The 18,259-nt window shown below is 47.4% G+C and overlaps 1 protein-coding gene across 2 annotated transcripts in view; it reads left to right on the top strand.

Annotated features, from left to right (window-relative positions):
- SMCHD1 (structural maintenance of chromosomes flexible hinge domain containing 1) overlaps nt 1–18,259 on the top strand; it is a 3,133,956-nt gene that overhangs the window by 737,263 nt on the left and 2,378,434 nt on the right. For both annotated transcript variants that reach the window (XM_069620859.1, XM_069620860.1), the window contains exon 14: nt 16,235–16,348. In XM_069620859.1, the coding sequence (XP_069476960.1) occupies nt 16,235–16,348 (114 nt within the window). The remainder of the gene's footprint in view (nt 1–16,234; nt 16,349–18,259) is intronic.

Genomic DNA, 18,259 nt, shown 5'->3' with positions numbered 1-18,259 from the left:
AGACAAGGGAAGTGAATCCTGGAAACACTTGACAGTAAAGTGAATTGGAAGTCAAGAAGTGTCTGTGTCCAGAAGAGGGGGACCCAAGTGTGAACCCATCACCCAGCGAATATTGGGAACAAACTTGCATTTGTTAAAGGAAGTTTTGTTTTTCTTAGATTAACACACCAGGCCCTAGAAGGCAAGAGACGTTTAAGTGAGAAGAGACTTAGGCATTGAAAGTCCTGCCAAATGCCATTGGTACTGTCGTCTCGTGCTGGAGAGGCCCGTGACGGTACTGTGCTCTAAGCTCCCATCTTCCCCTGTGGTCAAAACGTGGGGAAGGGAGACTCTGGCTACTGCATCTTGACATATTATTTTGAGAACACTTCTTTCTTTTCTTGATAAATACCCACCCCCTCGCCCCCTTGTATTTGTTAATGAGGCTTTGCAATAGGTCTCTTAGTATAGGCCCTTTTTATTTTGACACAACGCCACTTGCACTGCCTTATTATTTCATTTGATTGTTGACATTTGCTTCCATCTTAGAGTTAGGTTTAGATTAGGCGTTTTTCCAACCTGCATACTACTTTCATTGTTCAATAAATACCATTGAACTGTGATAACTTGTGTCTTGCTTACTTGTTGTCACCATGAGTTCCTCACATAGGTACACGCTCTGTACATCCTACCACCCTGAGACCAACGGTCTGGTTGGGAGATTTAACAAAACTCTCAAAGGCCTTTTGGGTGCCTCCTGTTTGCCTATAGAGAGGTGCCTCAAGAGGGTGTTGGTTTCAGCCCCTTTGAGCTTCTCTTTGGACATCCAGTGAGGGGTCCCTTTGCCTTCAATAGAGAAGGTTTGGAAGCCACACCTCCATGTCCTGCCAAACTAGTGGGGCAGTATGTGTTAGGCCTCAGAAGGAGGATGGCACAGATGATGGGCCAGGCATCAACAAATCTTAAGGCAAGCCAAGAATTGAATACGCACTGGCATGACCTTAAGGCTTCACAAGTGGAATGGACTCAAGGCCAGGAGATCCTTGTGATGGAGCCTTAGAAACCTCTGGGTATTAAGCGTGTTATAAATAACCAATTACAAGAGCCTACCAAGCCTAGAGCTCTGGCAAATAGGTGGACTGGACCCTTGAGGATAATCTCCAAAATGGGTGAGGTCAACTATCTGGTTGACATGGGAGTCCCTGGGGAATATCCTCAGGTATTCCATGTTAACAGGCTCAACAAGCCTTTCCACAGAAGAGAGGAAGACTCATGTCTTCTGCTAGCTTCAGAGCAAGAGGAGGATGAGAGTGAGCCCCTTCCTGATTTGCTGCATAGCAAACATCAGGAGGGCTTAGTGGAGGGAGTACATCTCTCTCTCCCGATCTGACACCAGAGCAACAGAGGGCCTGCAAGGCTTTGCTCTGGCAGTATGCCCCTCTGTTCTCACTGACACCAAGCCTCACCCAGTGGTGTAGGCACGAAATTGACACTGGTGACAAAAGCAGATGCTATCGGATGTCAGACACGGTTAAAAACCACATCCAGGCAGAGGTCACCAAGATGTTGCATCTGGGTGTAATTGAACCCTCAACCAGTTCCTGGCCTTTCCACATGCTCTTTGTCCGCATGGCAAGTTCCCAGGCAGGTACCAAGTATTGGAGGTTCTGTGTGGACTACAGAGGAGTCCATACAGTCACCAAGCTTGATGCTCACCCATTGCTCAGGGCTGATGAGTTTGTGGGCACCATAAGTTTGTAAGCACCTTTGACCTCACCTCAGGCTACTGACAAATAGCTCTGATGGACCATGCCAAGGAAAAAACTGCATTCTCAACACCTGAGGGCCTCTACCAGTTTAGAGTCATGCCTTTTGGGTTGATGAATGCACCTGCCACCTTCTAAAGGTTGGACAATCATGCACTCAGTTGGCTGGAGGCCTTTTGTGTGGCCTATCTAGAAGACGTTGCTGTCTACAGTTCGACTTGGGATGAGCATTTGACTCATTTGGATAAGGTGTTGCAGGCCTTGAAAAAAGCTAACCCCACCATCATTGCCACCAAGTGCCAGATAGCTCAGGGGATGGTGACTTACCTTGGTCGTGAGGTAGGAGAGGGTTGAATACAACCTCTCCCCAGCAAGGTACAGGATGTACATGACTGGGAGACTCCCACTACTCAAACCCAAGTGAGATCTTTTTTGGGCCTTGCATGGTACTACTGAAACTTAATGGCAGACTATGGCACCATAGCTGCCCCTTTGACAGTTCTGACATATAACCCAAGCAACCTAGGAATGTTAATTGGATGAAAGACTGTCAGAGAGCCTTTGTTGGCTTGAAGGAAAGTCTGTGTAGGGCACCTGTGTTCTGTGCTCCTGATTACAGCAAAACCCTTTATTCTTCAGACTGATGCCTGTGACACCGGAATTGAGCTGTCTTGTCCCAGTTAGATGACAAAGGGAGAGAACATCCCATTATCTTCATCAGTAGGCAACTCAAATGTAGAGAACGTAGGTCGGCTACTGTTGAAAAGGAATATTTTAGGACAGTTTGGAGCCTTAGACGTTACCTTACTGGGTCTACTTTCAAGGTCCAAACTGACCATAAGCCCTTAAAGAGGCTTATGCAGATGATGGGTGAAACCCCTAAACTACTCAGCTGGTCCATTAGCCTGCAAGGGCTAGGCTTCACTATTGAGCATAGTCTGGGGAAAAGTCATGATAATGCAGATGGCCTTCGCAGAAGATATGGTGACCGTCTGGATGAGGGTGTCCATTTCGTGGGATATTAGACCACCCTAACCTCAGTCTGGGGGTGGGTGCGACTGTGATTCTGGAAATGCATTGGAGGGACAGGGCCTACCTGTCCTTGTCCTGTACTCCCTTATCAGTCTTCTGTTATTTTTTGCACAGTAGTCCAGTTGGGACCCCTCGCAGTGCAGCTCTCCCTTTTTGTTTTTGGTGAACAGAGACCCTTGGGATACCCTTATGGCACCCATGGGTGAGGGTACAACTGTGTACTCCCTAGTGCAGAGGTCTTCAAACTGTGGGGCACGCCCGCATCCCAGGGGGGGCACGAGAGCCCAGCATGAAATGTAAAAAAAAAAGCGATTTGAAGCCTGTATGGGAGAGTATGTCTGAATTTATTAACTTTTCACACAAATTTGATGTAATGATTAAGAGACATAAGCCTATGGACGCTTGCCCTATACCTTCCAAGTCCCCAAGACACCACTCTCCAGGGACACAGTTTGCATCCCTGTCTCAAAAATGTCTACACAACTCCCGTGGTTATCTTCCAGGATGAACCTGATGATGACATCTATTATGTCCCACATGTGGATCACGTCTCACAGGACCCCCTCTTTCAAGACCCAGCTAACTGGGTCCCTGCTGATGACCAAGGTACTTGTCCCACTACCCCGGCCCATGAACCAGATCAGGACAAGCATTTCCTGGATTCTCCTCCTGTCGTTCATCCCTGAAACTCGTCACCTATTGACAATCAGATGTTATTGAACAACCTCCTCAAGACTGCTGCTGTCCATTTCAAGATCGTAACCCAGGAGGCCATACCCGACACAGTTTTCGTTGAGGATATTTTCAAAGAAAAAGTCCCTCTTCTGAACTCGGTAAAGAAACGCCATGCTCCCTCCTTACTTACAACCTCGCTCACTAGGGCTGTCAGCCCGTAGAGTTGAGAAGATGTTCAGTCCAGCGTCCTTGGATCCATTGTGTATCGGAGGACATGCTGCTCTGGACTCCCTGGTTGTAACAACCACCAGAAAACAGGCAGGGGTTCCACTATCCTCATCCAAATCACCTCCAGACAAGGATTGTAAAAAGCTTTATGCTCTTGGCAAACGGATCATCACCATGGCTGCATTCAAATCGCAAATAATACCACACTTCATGCCCATTGGGGACTTGTGCAGGAAGGCTAACAAAACGTCCCAGAGCCTACACGTACACATCTGTTAGTGGTGGTGGCTGAAGGGTGTCAAGTGACACAGAACATTCTCAAGAATACCATGCATGGAGCTGAGACGGCAGGATGTGCTCTCGCACATGGGACCCTGTTAAAAGCGATCTGCATGGCTCAAAAACCCAGGCTTTAAACCAGAAACACAGGCTCCTCTCATAAGCAAACCTGTAGAAGACTGCCTTCTTTGGTAAGGGGGTTGATGAAGCCCTTGAGACCACTAAAAAAGAGCACGAGACATGAAGTTGTTGAACCAGATCTCAGCCAAGCCCTTTGTCCAAAGGGGTGCCTTTAAATTTTTTCCCGCTGCTCCCAGGGGAACTACGCATCAGAAGGAACTCTTTGGTATGCCGGACACGGCACTTCCAGCAGTTTCCAGACCGCTCAGGGATTTAGACAGAGGCTCACCAAATCCAGCCAACAAATGAATCTGCGCTACAGGTCCCCTCTCATGTCTCCCCGGTAGGTGGGCTTAAACATCTTATATCCACTCATGGGAGGGCATTTTGGCATCCCTTCTGCTCAAGGCAACATTAACAGTGGAGTTTCCTTTAAGGTTTGAAACCTCCTTAATTCTGGGTAGTATTGTCTTCTCTTAGGAACTTTGGCTTTGGCTGTTGAGAACTTCAGGCTCTTGCACAAGCGAGGGGGCTTCCTTGGTGGTATAATGTGATGGCCCCCTTCCTTTTAAGGGAGGGTGATCAAGGTCTGCTTTCCATACTGCCTTTTGGGCTTTTTATCCACTGTGCTTTCCCATTGGGTTCCCTAGCATCAGTCGGGAGTCTGTGACCTATGGTAGATCTGCAGTTTCACATCCTCGGAGTACAGAGACAAAAGGCAAAATTGAGGTAATGGGTCAGAGGCATATCCATATATACCACTCATGGTGTCACAGTAGCCAATGGTGTTGAGCAGAGCAAACACAAAGCCAAAGCACTACCCCTGGTGGCTGCAAAAGTTTCTAAAACTGTTCTTTGCATAGGGGATATTTCTAAGATTAGTAATTCCTAGATGGAAGGGACTCATCTATCAGAAACAATTACATACTTCAGCCAGTATTAAACCAATTTTTTTTTAATAGTTTTTTTATAACACGCTTAATGCTGGAGTTTGGTTTCTATGCGCGGATCCCGAATTCAAACCTCTGTTGCTCTGCAACGTCTTGCTTCCAAGACCAGCATGTTGCCCTTGTGCTATCCACCGTTCACGTTGGAGTTCTCCTAATGAGGCAGATCAAGTCATTTTAACTAAAGTGAATAAAGAACATTATGATCCATGTGTTTGAGTTTATCCGCAGTAGTTATGGTCTTCATTTGTTCTCCAGCATGGGGTCAGGCATGGATTCACAAGCTCATGAATATTCCCCATTGTCAGGCTGGGAATCCTCGGTAAAGGAGAACAGTTTCATTTTCACTGTATTCGAATGGATTGTGTCCTCCCACGTATTCCTCATCTTTGATATACGTCTATCGCAAGCTTCGCTGCTTCAGAGAAGAGGGCGCTGTGCACAAGGTTGTGGCGTTGAAGTCCTTCGAGGGCCGCCGTGGCGTGTCGACGTCATCAGTAGTATAAGTAGCTTATGTTGCGACCGTTGGTTTCAGTTCCGTTTTTCCGATAGCTTTGCTGCGAGATACCCGCGCGCTCCGTTTTTTCCTCAACAAAAATGTCCTCATCTTCAACCCATTCTACCCCTAACTTGGGTTTTAATAAGTGTCATGGCTGTGGCACTAAAATGTCGATCAGACCCTCAACGCGTCTGCCTTTGGTGTTTGGACCCCGACCATCGGACCAACGACAATTGGCAGTGGGGCAGGAAGTTTAGAAGGGCTCTTCGAAGAAATATAAAAAACTGATGAGTCCAAAGACTCCTCTCGGCCATAGACACTGGAAGAGGTCTCGATCAAGGAGTCGATCGAAGCAATCTTCGTCATCTTCTACTAAGAAGGCGAAGAAGAGGCGCCACAGGTCTCCCTCTTCGTCATCAGACAGCTCCACAGAGCTTATTCCATGCCCGACTAGGTTGTATTCCCCCATCCAATGATAGTCTTTGTATTTTATTTATTTGAAGCACGCGCCAGGCCCAGAGGCATCAGGGCGCGAAAGCTTTCAGACAAATTACATAAATAAACAATAGACGTGAACTTGTGTCACGCTATAAACAATTACAGGTACATACAGTGTTGGGTGAACTAGAATCAAAGTGTTCCACAATCAAAGCGATCTTAAGCAAGTTATCATACAGGCAGCATACGTTAAGCAAGGCATAAATTACAATAAGTTAATGGAGCCAAAGAGCTATAGCAGGCGACAACCTAACTATGAGGTGATAGCTGAGATCAAGGAGTAAATCTGATTTGATCAAAGAGCCAAGATTTCGATTTCTGTTTGAAGGAATTAAAAGAAATCGCACAGAGCTTGGATGCCAAGACAGGGAAGCTCACACCCCCAGCTTTTTGAAGTTTAAATCTAGGCACGGATAGGCTGTGTGTCTGAGCAATTCTTTGAGGTCGGGTGGAAGTGTGGAGAGAGAGAGAGAGAGATGGTTGGATAGGTAGGGGGGCCTTGTTGGCCAAGCATTTGTGAGTAAGGGCAAGTGTTTTCAGAGAAATTCTCTGCTTGACAGGGAGCCAATGTAGGTTAGATCTGAATTCAGATATATCTTGGTTTCTAGGAATGTTTAATGCCGCTCTGATGGCATTGTTCTGAGTGATTTGCAATTTATTCAGGTTCGCCTGGCTAGTCCCCAAATAGAGGGCACTACAATAGTCCATCTTAGGCATGATGAGAGTTCTGGCTAGAGTGATACTGTTGGGGGTAGTCAAAAAAGGTCTACAGGCTGCAATAAGTTTGCAGGTATATGCCGAGGCTGACCTAACTGTGTTAGTTTGTCGCGTCGGGGACAGGGTGGAGTCGAGATAAATACCGAAGTCCTCTCCCTTTGCTCCACCCCTGGTTTCCATCTTCAGATTTTTACTGCACGCTTCAGTTTTGGGAGTCCTCAAGTTGCTCTCCTAGCTAATTTCGTGTTTTTCTGATTTTTATCCAAAATAGTTCTAATTTTACCATAATTATCTTCGATGAAGGACAGAGGTGAAGATCTTCATCCATTGTCGTATCGTCATTGAAATTTTTCGGGAAGGCCCGGCCTTGGGCCTACTTCATTCCTTTCAACCATGATTGAAGAGAAGAAGGAAAGTTGTAGTCTCTTTCAACTCTGCCCGAAGTGTGGATTAAGGAACGTCTTGGTTGAAGATCGGCATCACAAATGCTTATATTGCCTGCATAGGTGGACCATGATGATGAGGTATGCGAGGTGTGCTGTGATATATCGAGGAAAAACAAAAAAGACTGCTACAGCAGACGGTCAGCGTGGCTCAAGTTGAGCAAGGCCACAGACTCAGCAGCAGGGCAGAGTCCAGACTCCTCTAGGACCGGCCGGTCCGAGGAGTGAACACCGTCCAGGAGGAGGTTGCGATCCTTTGAGGATGCACCCCCTCCCGGGGGTCCAAGAGCAGGCCAAGCTCCCCAATGCTAGCTCTGCTGGCTTCGCCGCTCATGCGGGTCCCGAGTCAGGCAAAAGGCGATCACCATCGGCCTCTACAGTGAGCCTACCAACAAAAGGGTCTTCTTCAAAGAGGAAGTCCAAAAACCCAGTAAAACTCTGTTTGTCCGCGGATAAGCTGACAAAGGACAAGTCCGGAGAGGACTCATCGAAGCTGGCCAAGACCTCGCAGCATGCCAGGTCAACTGAGTCGGCGATGGCACCGTTGGCAAAAGCGGCAACAAGCTCATCTTCGACATGGTCAATGATGACCGCTGCGATAGTGCTGAAGGAGAGTGGGTCGGCGAAGGAGTTGGCGGCCACTCCACGGATGTCCTTACCCCTGAGGCAGGGAAGGACCCGGCGACTGCGCAGACCCAGCAGGATCCTGAGAAGGAGCAATAGACAGTCACTCCGGTGGAACTTCTCCGGTTTGCGGACCAGCGGGCTGTTCCAGATAAGCTGGAGCAGATCTACTCGAGTACCAAGGAGGACAATGATCTGCAGGCCGATTGCAACACGAATCACGAGGGTTCTCCTGCTTGCAAGAGGGGACCAGTCAGCCCAGACTCTACTCCACTGGCTCCATTCACCCCTAGACCTAGGGACGTATCGCTGAGTATTCTAACGATCCTGCACACACTGGTCACCGAAATCCAGCAGAGGATGCCTCCAGGACCTACGCTTTCACAGGACACACTAGCTGACCCCCGCGAAAGAGAAAGGCCAAAGGGCGTGCTGGTCCTCGCCATCATCTGACTCCTCCACCACAACCATCTTGTCACGAAAAGACCCCGCCCAGAGTCGTGGACACGGGCACAGACACAGATGCCATGGCTACGGGCACCGAAGAGGATGACTTAATCGCGGCTGACGGGGAGATGCTGCACGCGGACGGGCCTGATGGGGCCTCCCCCATCCGACGAAGTTGGATGCGTTCGTTCGGTCATATCAAGGGCCTCTGGACTGTTTCAGTTAGCCCCCTGAGGAGAACAAGAAAGAAGAATTCCTATACCACCGGCGCGAGTCGAGAAGAAAGGCAATCCTGTCTGTTCCCTTCCTGGATGACATCTAGGAGGAAGGCCTAGTGCTAATTAAAAACCTGAGTACAGACTGACTAAGCGGGACAGGCTGGAGAAGTACAGGGTTCAAGATTCAGCCCCCAGGTGCTTAAGGTCTCATCCCTCGCCCGATTCTGTGGTCTTGGCAGCAGCCAGGAAGCGCTCAGCGAACCTGTGGCCGGCAGCCATGGTACCTCCGGACCAGGAGGGGAAGAAGCTGGATGCAATGGGCAGGAGAATAATTTATACGGCAGCCAAAGCCATCAAGGCAGCAAACGCTCTAGCCATCTTGTCCCGATATGGCCGGGAACTATGGTTCAAGTTGGGTTCTATGCTGGACTTCCTGCCTGAAGACAAGAAGGTCGAGGCACTGGAACTCTTTCAGGAAGGGGAAGTGGCCTTTGATCATGCCTTCATGGTGTCAGTGGACATGGGTTTTCGCCAGATGGGGAAAGGGGTGCCCCTGCATCGTTAAGGTTGGTTGAAGGCAACTAACTTCCGCCATATCATTCAGACAAAGGTACTGGATATGCTGTTTGACGGGGAGAACAGAACCTCTTTGGAAAGACAGTTGACAAGCCTTTGCAACCGATAGACTGACACAGAGGCAGCATGCTCCCATTTAACTTTGCAGCAGTGACGGATGTCCTTTCACTCTCTAGAGGAAAACCAGGATGATCATCCAAACGGTATAATGCACTGTACCGACAGCCTCCACGCTCCTCCTCTCAAGAAGCATGCAGGGGCCGCTCTTACGGCAGTGGAGGACAGCGACGGCCCCGCCATCAAGGCACTGCTCCGACCCTCGCCCCCAAGCTGGCCCGAACCAGCTATGTCCTTGGGCCCCCACCCAAGGTACCTCGTGGGAGGCCGGCTGGTAAAAACTTGTTGGTATGTGGAAGAAAATCACCACGGACAAATAGGTGCTGGATGCTCTCAGACAGGGGCACACCTTGGAGTTCCAACGCAGGTGTCCTTGTATTTCACTGTTTCAGCGACAAGAACATCATCGACCACAGCTTCTGCAGGAAGTGTGGGCCATGTTAAAGCAGTCATTTCCCTATGGCTTCACAATCCGTGTCAGCACCTAATTTGTGGGTTTGGGACACTGCACATAAAAACGGGCACCCAATAGCACATTGCTACCCCACTTAGCAATAGAGGGTGCGCTTCCAACACCTGGGTGATTACCAGGAGCACGATGTCCAGCATCTCCACCAAGCAGCGCGTTCTATGCGCCCCTGCAGGCCATATACACGGTATCCTGCTTGACATTTCTTTTACATACATTAGCTGCAAGTGCTGTCATACAAGCACAATCAACGTCTCCACCGCTTGGGGCTCACTTACCATTTAGGAGGTATACACCCGTAGCCCTAGCCCACAGCACATCTTGGGCTCTGTGAGGCAAGTGCACCGACAAGTGGTTGCCTGTCTGGGACCTCTACATAATCCAGCTGCCAGGGCCAACATTCATCCTTTGCGCACAGAGCATGCGTACGCGTCTGCAACAGCAATCAGCTGCTCGACCTGACAACAGCGTTTCAGATTGTCTAATTCTCATTCGTTATCAAGTTAATCCAAAAATGAATTTTCAATAGGGGACCGCACGTTCTTTGTGTAAAATCCCTCCTTGCTCCAATAACTTGCTACTGTCCTTCGCGCCGGCCTAGTTGTTTCATGGTTCCCGATTAGACAATCTGAAAAATGATATGGGAATGAAATATGTATGCCCTTTTGTTTTGAGAAAGGCTGGGCATAAAGCCGAAACACGTGTCAACAGTATCTAAGTGCGATCACAAGATTTTATACAATTTGAAAATACAAGATTGTGTAATTAATAACTAAACTATGGCACATTTCTTTGGTGTGAAAAAATGCACATACCCTATCTATAAAGCACCCAAAAACCTTTAATTTCCAAGAATATTTACCTTGCCTTATATCGTTTGCCTTATTTTCCCTGTTTCCTGATTTTCTTGTTTGATATTTTCACTGGGTCCTTTTCTTTCTTCAACACCACCCTCTTATCAAACTGTTGTTTTTACTCAATAGTAGGTTTTAATTGTACCAGTTTTGTTTGTTTTCCACTGAGTAACATTAAAAGTTTTTGCTCATTTACTATATTTGAGTTGTTTTCATCATACATTGTAGGTATAAAAACAAATGAAACACATATTTTGTGACAGTATGTTGATACAACTAGGTTAAAGTCAATAATCAATTAAGTACCAACAGTGGTAGCAGTCCTTTCTTTGTTTCTCATGTTACAGAAGGGGGGCAAATAGAACCCGCCCCCAGCATCTCTGGGGTTCCGGAGTATTCTCCAGATACTTTCTGGTTCGAAAGATGACAGGGGATGGAGGCCGATCCTAGATCTTCACCGTCTCAATAAGTTCTTGAAGTCCCAAAGTTTCGGATGGTCACGTTGCAACATGTGCTCGGCCAGCTGCAGCAAGGAGATTTTCTGATGTTGGATCTAGGGGATGCCTACTTCCACATCCCCATTCACAAGAAACTCTGCAAGTTCATACGGTTCATAGTTCAAGGTCAGTATTACCAGTTCAAGGCTCTGCCTTTCGGCGTGAAATCAGCCCAAGGGTGTTTACGAAGTGCCTGGCCCCGGTGGCGGCACATCTTCGTCTACAAGTCATCCACATATACCCCTACCTGAATGACTGGCTGGTGCATTCCTGTTCGCGCGATCTGGCGGGCAAACACACATCGAAGACCGCACATTTGCAGACGAAGTCGGGGTTCTCCATAAACTATCCAAAGTCTTGCTTGACGCCATCTCCGAACAGGCTGTTTCTAGGTGCCCGACTCAACAAAGTGATGTGTTTAGCATCACCCTTGAAAGATAGGGTGAGAGCAATACAGGGCAGAGTACAGCGCTTGTCATCCGTGCAAATGGCAACAGTTCGGTCCATCAAGTCACTGCTGGGCATGATGTCCTCCTGCATCAGCCTCGTTCGGCTCCGCAGACTTCACATGACGCCTCTCCAGGAGTTCCTGGATGCGAGGTTGATGCATGTGTCTGGGAACTTTGTGGACAAGATCTCACTCAACGAGGAGTTCCGTTGGGCAATTCAGTGGGGGGCCTATGGCCACATCTTGTCTAGGGAGCTCTTTTTCAGGTTCCTCCTTACCAGGAGATGGTCACCACGGATGCCTCTCTAGAGGAATGGGGAGCCCACACTGGACATTTGCACACCAGAGGCCTCTAGCAACCGGAGGAGAAGTACCTACACATCAACCCCTTGGAACTTCGTGTCGTATTCTGGGCCCTCAAGTCTTAGCTCCTGTCGTTGAAAGGCAAGGTGGTGAGGATCGTTACAGACAACACCACTACCATGTTTTGCATCCGGATGTAAGGGGGGGACCCGCTCACCAGAGCTTTCCAAGGAGGCCCAGGACCTGTGGTGCTGGGCCGTTCGTCAAGGCATGTTCCTCGTTCTATTTCACCTAGCAGGCGTCGAACACCATTGCGGACTCCCTAAGCCGGGAACTGCGTTCCTACCAGGAGTGGTAACTTTGCAAGGACGAGGGGGATTTTCTGTTCGGCAAATGGGGCCAGCCCCAGATCGACCTCTTCGCGACGGCGGCAAGCACAAAGTGCCTCATCACGAGGTGAGCGGTAGCCTTTAAATTTGGTGGTAACTGTATTGCCGCTGCATTTAAGGGTTGGCCCTATCACGAGTTGGGCACTAAATGGGCTGTTTTACCTCCAGCCTTTTTCTGGAGGTGAAAATCCCCTGTTTACGGCTGTATTACCACCAGCTGTATTAGCCTGCAATATTAGCGCCGAAAATGCCCCATTGAATCCAATAGACCCAATGGGGAATGCAGATTTATCGTTAACACCCAACCCGTGATCCAGCAGTAATACCGCCGGACCGGTCGGTGCTAGGGCTATTACAGTCGGGCTGTATTACAGCCGGGATACAGCCCAACTCGTTATGAGGCCCACAGTGTCAAAGGTTCGCTAGCAGGTTCCCGCCACCAAGGAGCATGGGGAAGATGCATTCTTCTTCCCGTGGCGGAGACGGTTCCTGTATGCCTTCCCGCCGTTTCCACTCCTCTTACGTGCATTCACTTTGACTCCTCCCTCTCCTTTTCCCATCATATTTCTCTCGCCTCTCGTGCCTGTCGCTACCACCTCTTTAATATTCGCAAACTCTGCCCCTCTTACTTTCCATGGCACTAAACTTTTAATCTCCTCCCTTATCTTCTCTCGCCTCTTCTGCTGCTCCTCCTTACTCTTTGGACTACCTTCTTCTCATCTCGCCCCCCCCTCAAATCTGTCTACCATTCTGCCGTCCGTACCCTCTGTCTCCTTACCTCCTGTGACTCAATTTCTGCTTCCCTTTCTTCCCTTGGCTGGCTTTCCTTTCACTCTCAACTTAAATTTCATTTCCTGTGCTTAGTCTTTAAATCTCTCCATGGTCTTGCTCCCCCCTATCTCTCCTCCCTCCTCTTTCTACACTCCCCCCAACCCCCCGCTGCCTTCGTTCAGCTGACCACTTCCTTCTCACTGTTCCTCCATCCCCTTGTGCCCCTCCCGTTTCCTATCCTTCCAGCTCCTAGCCCCCCTGCACTGGATCTCCTTACCTCTCTCAATCCGCTTGATACTTACCTTCACCTCCTTCCGCACCTCCCTTAAATCTCTCCTTCATCCCCCGCCATGAAACCTTGCCCCTTGCTCCCCTCCTTCTTTTGTCTTTTCCCCATGATCATCCCCCCCACCCACCCCATTCTTGCCCTTAGACGCCCCTTCCGTTTCCCTCCTCTGTCTCCTCCTCACCCTTCCCTCTTCCCTCTCAGTTCTACTGCACTTCTCTCCCACTTCCCTTTCAGTTTAATTGCTCCACTTAATGTTTTGTTGGTCTGATTCATAATTGTAAATTGCTTCAACTGTTATAATGTTATATGCATCCAGTTGTTAAAATGTACAGCGTTTTGGAGTAAAGCGCTATATAAACATAATAGATACAAATACAATACAAATGCACCCGGACAGTGCCATTGCAGGATAATTCTCGTCGCTCCAACATGGTTGAGGCAAATCTGGTATCCAGACTTACGTCTGTCAGTGGCGCGTCCATCCGGCTGCCATTGTCCCCCGGACCTTCTCCCCAGAGAAGGCGGGGCGATTCAGCATCACGACCCATACTGCTTCATCACGAGTTTGGCGGTAACCCTTAAATGTGGCAGTAACGCTATTAACGCCGCATTTAAGGGTCTGCCAAATCAAGGGTTTGGTAGAATTTGCCCCCAGCTGTGAGCTGGGGGCAAATCTGCTGCGATTTTGCTGATTTTTCAGCGCTATTACCGCCGAACATTCCCCATTGGGCCCAATGGGGAATGGGGACTTGCCGTTCCGCCAAACCCATGATCTGGTGCGAATAGCGCCGGGGGGGTTGGCGGTAATGCTAATAGCCCGGCGGTAATACCGCCCAACTCGTGATGAGGCCCATAGTTTCTAAACCGGCTTCTGCAGACCTAAAGTTGTGAAGTTATGCTTTACCCACAGAATGTAATGATATCCTCTCTAGGGCCAGAGCATCGTCGACGTTGAAGTGCTATGGACATAAATGCAAACGTTTCTCTGTGTGGTGCAGGACTCGCAAGATTACCCCTCTGCTTGTTACGGCTCCTCAACTTCTACCTTACTGGCTTTCCCTGGCCAAAGCGGGACTGGCTCCCACCTCTCATCAAGGTGCAGCTCGCTGCCATATCCAGTTACACCAGGTCCCAGAGCAGACCTTCGCTGTGGTCCAACAGGCTCGTCAAGGAGTTCCTCAAAGGACTTTTCAGGACTTTCCCACCAGTGAACACCCCTACCCCGGCTTGGGAGCTCGATGTTGTGCTAACTAAGCTCATGGGCGCGCCCTTCGAACCTATGCATCATGCCCTGCTCATGTTTCTCTCGTGAAGGACTGCTTTCCTCGTGGCTGTCACCTCGGCCAGGCGGGTCGTGGAGATTCAGGGCCTGTCTTGCAAGCAACCTTACTTGTCTTTCCATTCTTCAAAGGTGGTACTGCGTACACACCCAACCTTTATGCCACAGGTACCGTTGGAATTCCACCTCAACAAACCTTTGGTGTTGCCTGTCGTCTTTCCGAATCAGTCATCGCCAGCGGAAAGGACCTTGCATTCGCTGGATGTTCCTTGTGCCTTGAAGTTTTATGTGGCACGAATGAAGAATTTTTGGAAGACTTTTCAGTTGTTCGTCAACTTTGGAACGGTAAATCAAGGAAAGGCCTTGTCGAAGGCTTCCATTTCCAGGCAACTCTCTGACTGCATTATGGACAGTCATCGACTGGCTAGCATGCTGCTGCCAGGCCGGCAGAGAGCCGACTCCACCAAAGCCATCGCAGCAACGATGGCATTTCTCTCTGGTGTGCCCCTGCTCGACATCTGCAGGGCTGCTGCATGGTGGACCATGCACACCTTCATAAGGTGCTACTGCGTCGACATGGATTCCAGAGAGGAGTCCCGAGTTGGCCAAACGGTGCTACGCAACCTATTTGTTTGAGGTGAAACTGTTCCACAGGTGAGTTTTATTGCTTCTGTTGAGTCTTGCCACCTCACGTTGTTGTGTATATGTACTGCTGCGTAGTCCTTGTTCATGAGCACGTAAATTCATGGGAGACCCGATGCTGGAGAAGTTTTAAGTTAATTACCTGGTTCTTCTTGGTTCATACTGCCACTTTATGTGCTTACCAAATCTGAAGATGGCCACCAGGGGTAGAGCTAAGGGAGAGGAGTGTCATTGGATGGGGTCAGTATGACCCATAGGACAGTGATTGGTTTATAGGAGAAATATAGTCTTAAAGCGAATGTTTTTTCTTTTACCGCGTATTCCCAGCCTGACAATGGGCAATATCCATGAGCATGTGAACCCATGCCAGACCCATGCTGGAGAACAATAGTTACAGGTAAGTAACTTAAACCTTGCCTGCCATTGACAAAGTCTTCATTGGAAAACCTCTCCACCATTACTACTTTGTGCTTCTCTTTTTGGAATCCATAATCTTTTGGACGTTAGAACTATGGAAATAAAAACATATTTTTAAGCAATTTATTGTATTTTACTTTGCAATGAAGAGGGTCACATCTGCCAGTGTGTGCCATGCTCAGTCCATCAGAGCCCCATGGCATTTTTATTAGTATTTCTCAGGTAAGGAATTGGCTGTGTAGCTACAATATATCGTTTTGTAAGCATTGACCTTTTGGATCCTTCTACTGGTTGGCTGCCCGTTTTAAAATAAACATGTACTTGGCAATCTGTTATTTCAAAGCAGCTCACACATCTATGCTGTCCACCTCCTGTGCGCTGTTTGGAATACTGTTATGGTTACTTTGGACTAGGAAACAGACACTTCAGCAATGGAAAAATCTGTACCTATGTGAAAAATTCAATGGGGTTTCTCCTTTTACCAAAAGCGCATCCCGACTATGAGCCTGTAATTGGAACTGGCAGTACCACAGGGAATAAGCCAGGATTATTATGCAGAGGGGAAATACATACCTAGTACACACTGCAGACTATCAACATAGTGCAGTCTTGTGTCAGACCACCAGAGGTTTTGCACTTTTCATTTGCATAGTTGGTTAAACATTTGAACAGTACACATTTTACATTTTCTCTGTTCACTTTTGCCTACAGGTGAAATCGATCAAAACTGCACCCCTATTTCATGGGAGCATTGTGCAATTTCTGCTTCATGGGGATCATGAAGGTGATGTGTATGCAACAGGAGGAGAGGTTCAGATTACTTTGGTGAGCTTGAACAAATAATGTACTTTTCTGTGAATTTTGTCGATAACCTTAGGAAAATGGATTCATGAGACTGGCCACCTGCGCCCCTTCCTAACCACACTCCTCATTGCTTAACTCAAAAGTCCAGTTGGATAGATAATCAAATATGTTCAACACTTGAAAATAATAGTGTTTAATTAACAGCCTACACGTGTTACAACCAATTTCTGGTCTTACTCGGGCAAGTCCTGATTCACTCTTAATTGCCTTCAATAGCTCCACAAGCTTGATGCTAATCAACTTGGTTGAGTCAGTCTCTTCAATATAGGGTATTATTTGTTGACAAGCAGCTGCAAAATCATTAACCAGGTGTTTAGGCCTAGTACCTTGTTGGGACACCGCAGAAACCCAACAGGGTTTTAGGCCTAAATACCTGGTTCATGATTTTGCAGCTGCTTGTCAACAAAACATTTGGTAATCGCCCTATATTGATGCGACAAGCTTCTCAAATACAGATCCCTTAGATTGGCATTCAAGCCATAAAAAGAGAGAGACGGAATTAACCAAGTATATTACAATCAAGTTTGTCGGGCTATTGAAGGCAATTTAAAGTGAATCAGGACTTGCCCTTAGGAGGTCCACAAACTGATTAAAACATGTATTGTCTATTCATTAAACACTATTACTTTGACGTGTTGAACATTTGATTATCTATCCAATTGGAATTTGATATAAGTGGTGGTGAATGTGGTTAGGTAGGGCGCAGCTGGCCAGTCTCATGAATCCATGTTCCTTCTTGTCACTTTAGGCTTTGAGCACACCTAGTTTCTGGCTGTTGCTTGCATGCTTCTGTCACTTAGTGTGTTTCAATAAAACTAGTTGTAAGCTAAGACATTTTGTTTTAGCTCAACTTGGTTTTAGCCATCCTGCATTAACTTTGCTTTCAGAAAATGGTTGCTTTTAAAAGGTTATTTTTCAAAGTAGTGCAAAAAAAAGGCATGTTCTTCGATTAACATGAATTAGCTGGTGTTGAATTCCCCATGTATCTCAAATGTTCTGCACCACAATTATGTCCTATTGATGTCTTCTTGTTATGTCACAAAATATGTCCTAAAACGTTTTGATTTATCATGGAATATGAATGGCTCATTTGTTGCCATGTGTAAACGCACTTCTATCACTACGTGCATGCCATTAAAAAGCTAATCTAAGTCTGCAGTAATAAAAAAGATACCCACTTTCTGGTTCATGTACTGTGAGATGGCTTAAGTGAAATACACTGATAGCCTCATTTCATAATCAACTGGCCTTTTATTTCCATGTGACTAAACCTGATGTCAGATTATCTATTTATTAGTGGTTTATAAGGCTTTTAAAGCGTATAGAGCTGCCTAAAAGTATCAGTATGTGACATTGCAGCAATGGGTTCTGTATACTAGTAGCAAATGGTCTCAAAAGAAGAGGAAACCTCTTGGGGTCTTGTAGCAGTGTTCTTTCCAGATCATGTTTCAGTCCTCACATGTACAAAATAGGACCAGAGGTAAGTGTTGCATTAGTTGTCATCACCTCTAGGAATATCTGCCGCTATGCAATGTTTGCCTTTTTCGAGATCTGATAGGCCACATATTGGTGTTGTGCTTGTCCCACATTAATTTGTTTCATAAAGCCAATGCATCTGTATCGTGTAAACATAGAAAGCTGCATATCAGCAGTCTCCCATGGAATTACAGCAGATTAATATTAGGTGGTGCATGTCATTAAGTTTTGACATGCTAAATATTGGGTGTTAATTTGCTCGAAAGCACCACACTACCATCTCCCAATATTTCAGATAACTGACATCCTGGACACATCGTTGCAGTCTGGGTGAAGAGGTGAATCACAGATATACATAGCAACAGCATGCATGTATCTCTGCATACTGCCAGTACT

This window comes from Ambystoma mexicanum, chromosome 5q (genome assembly GCF_040938575.1).
Source record: "Ambystoma mexicanum isolate Mex_15411 chromosome 5q, UKY_AmexF1_1, whole genome shotgun sequence".
Lineage (NCBI taxonomy): Eukaryota > Metazoa > Chordata > Amphibia > Caudata > Ambystomatidae > Ambystoma > Ambystoma mexicanum.
Note: the sequence above shows the minus strand (reverse complement) of the source record. Positions and strands in the feature narration are given on the sequence as shown.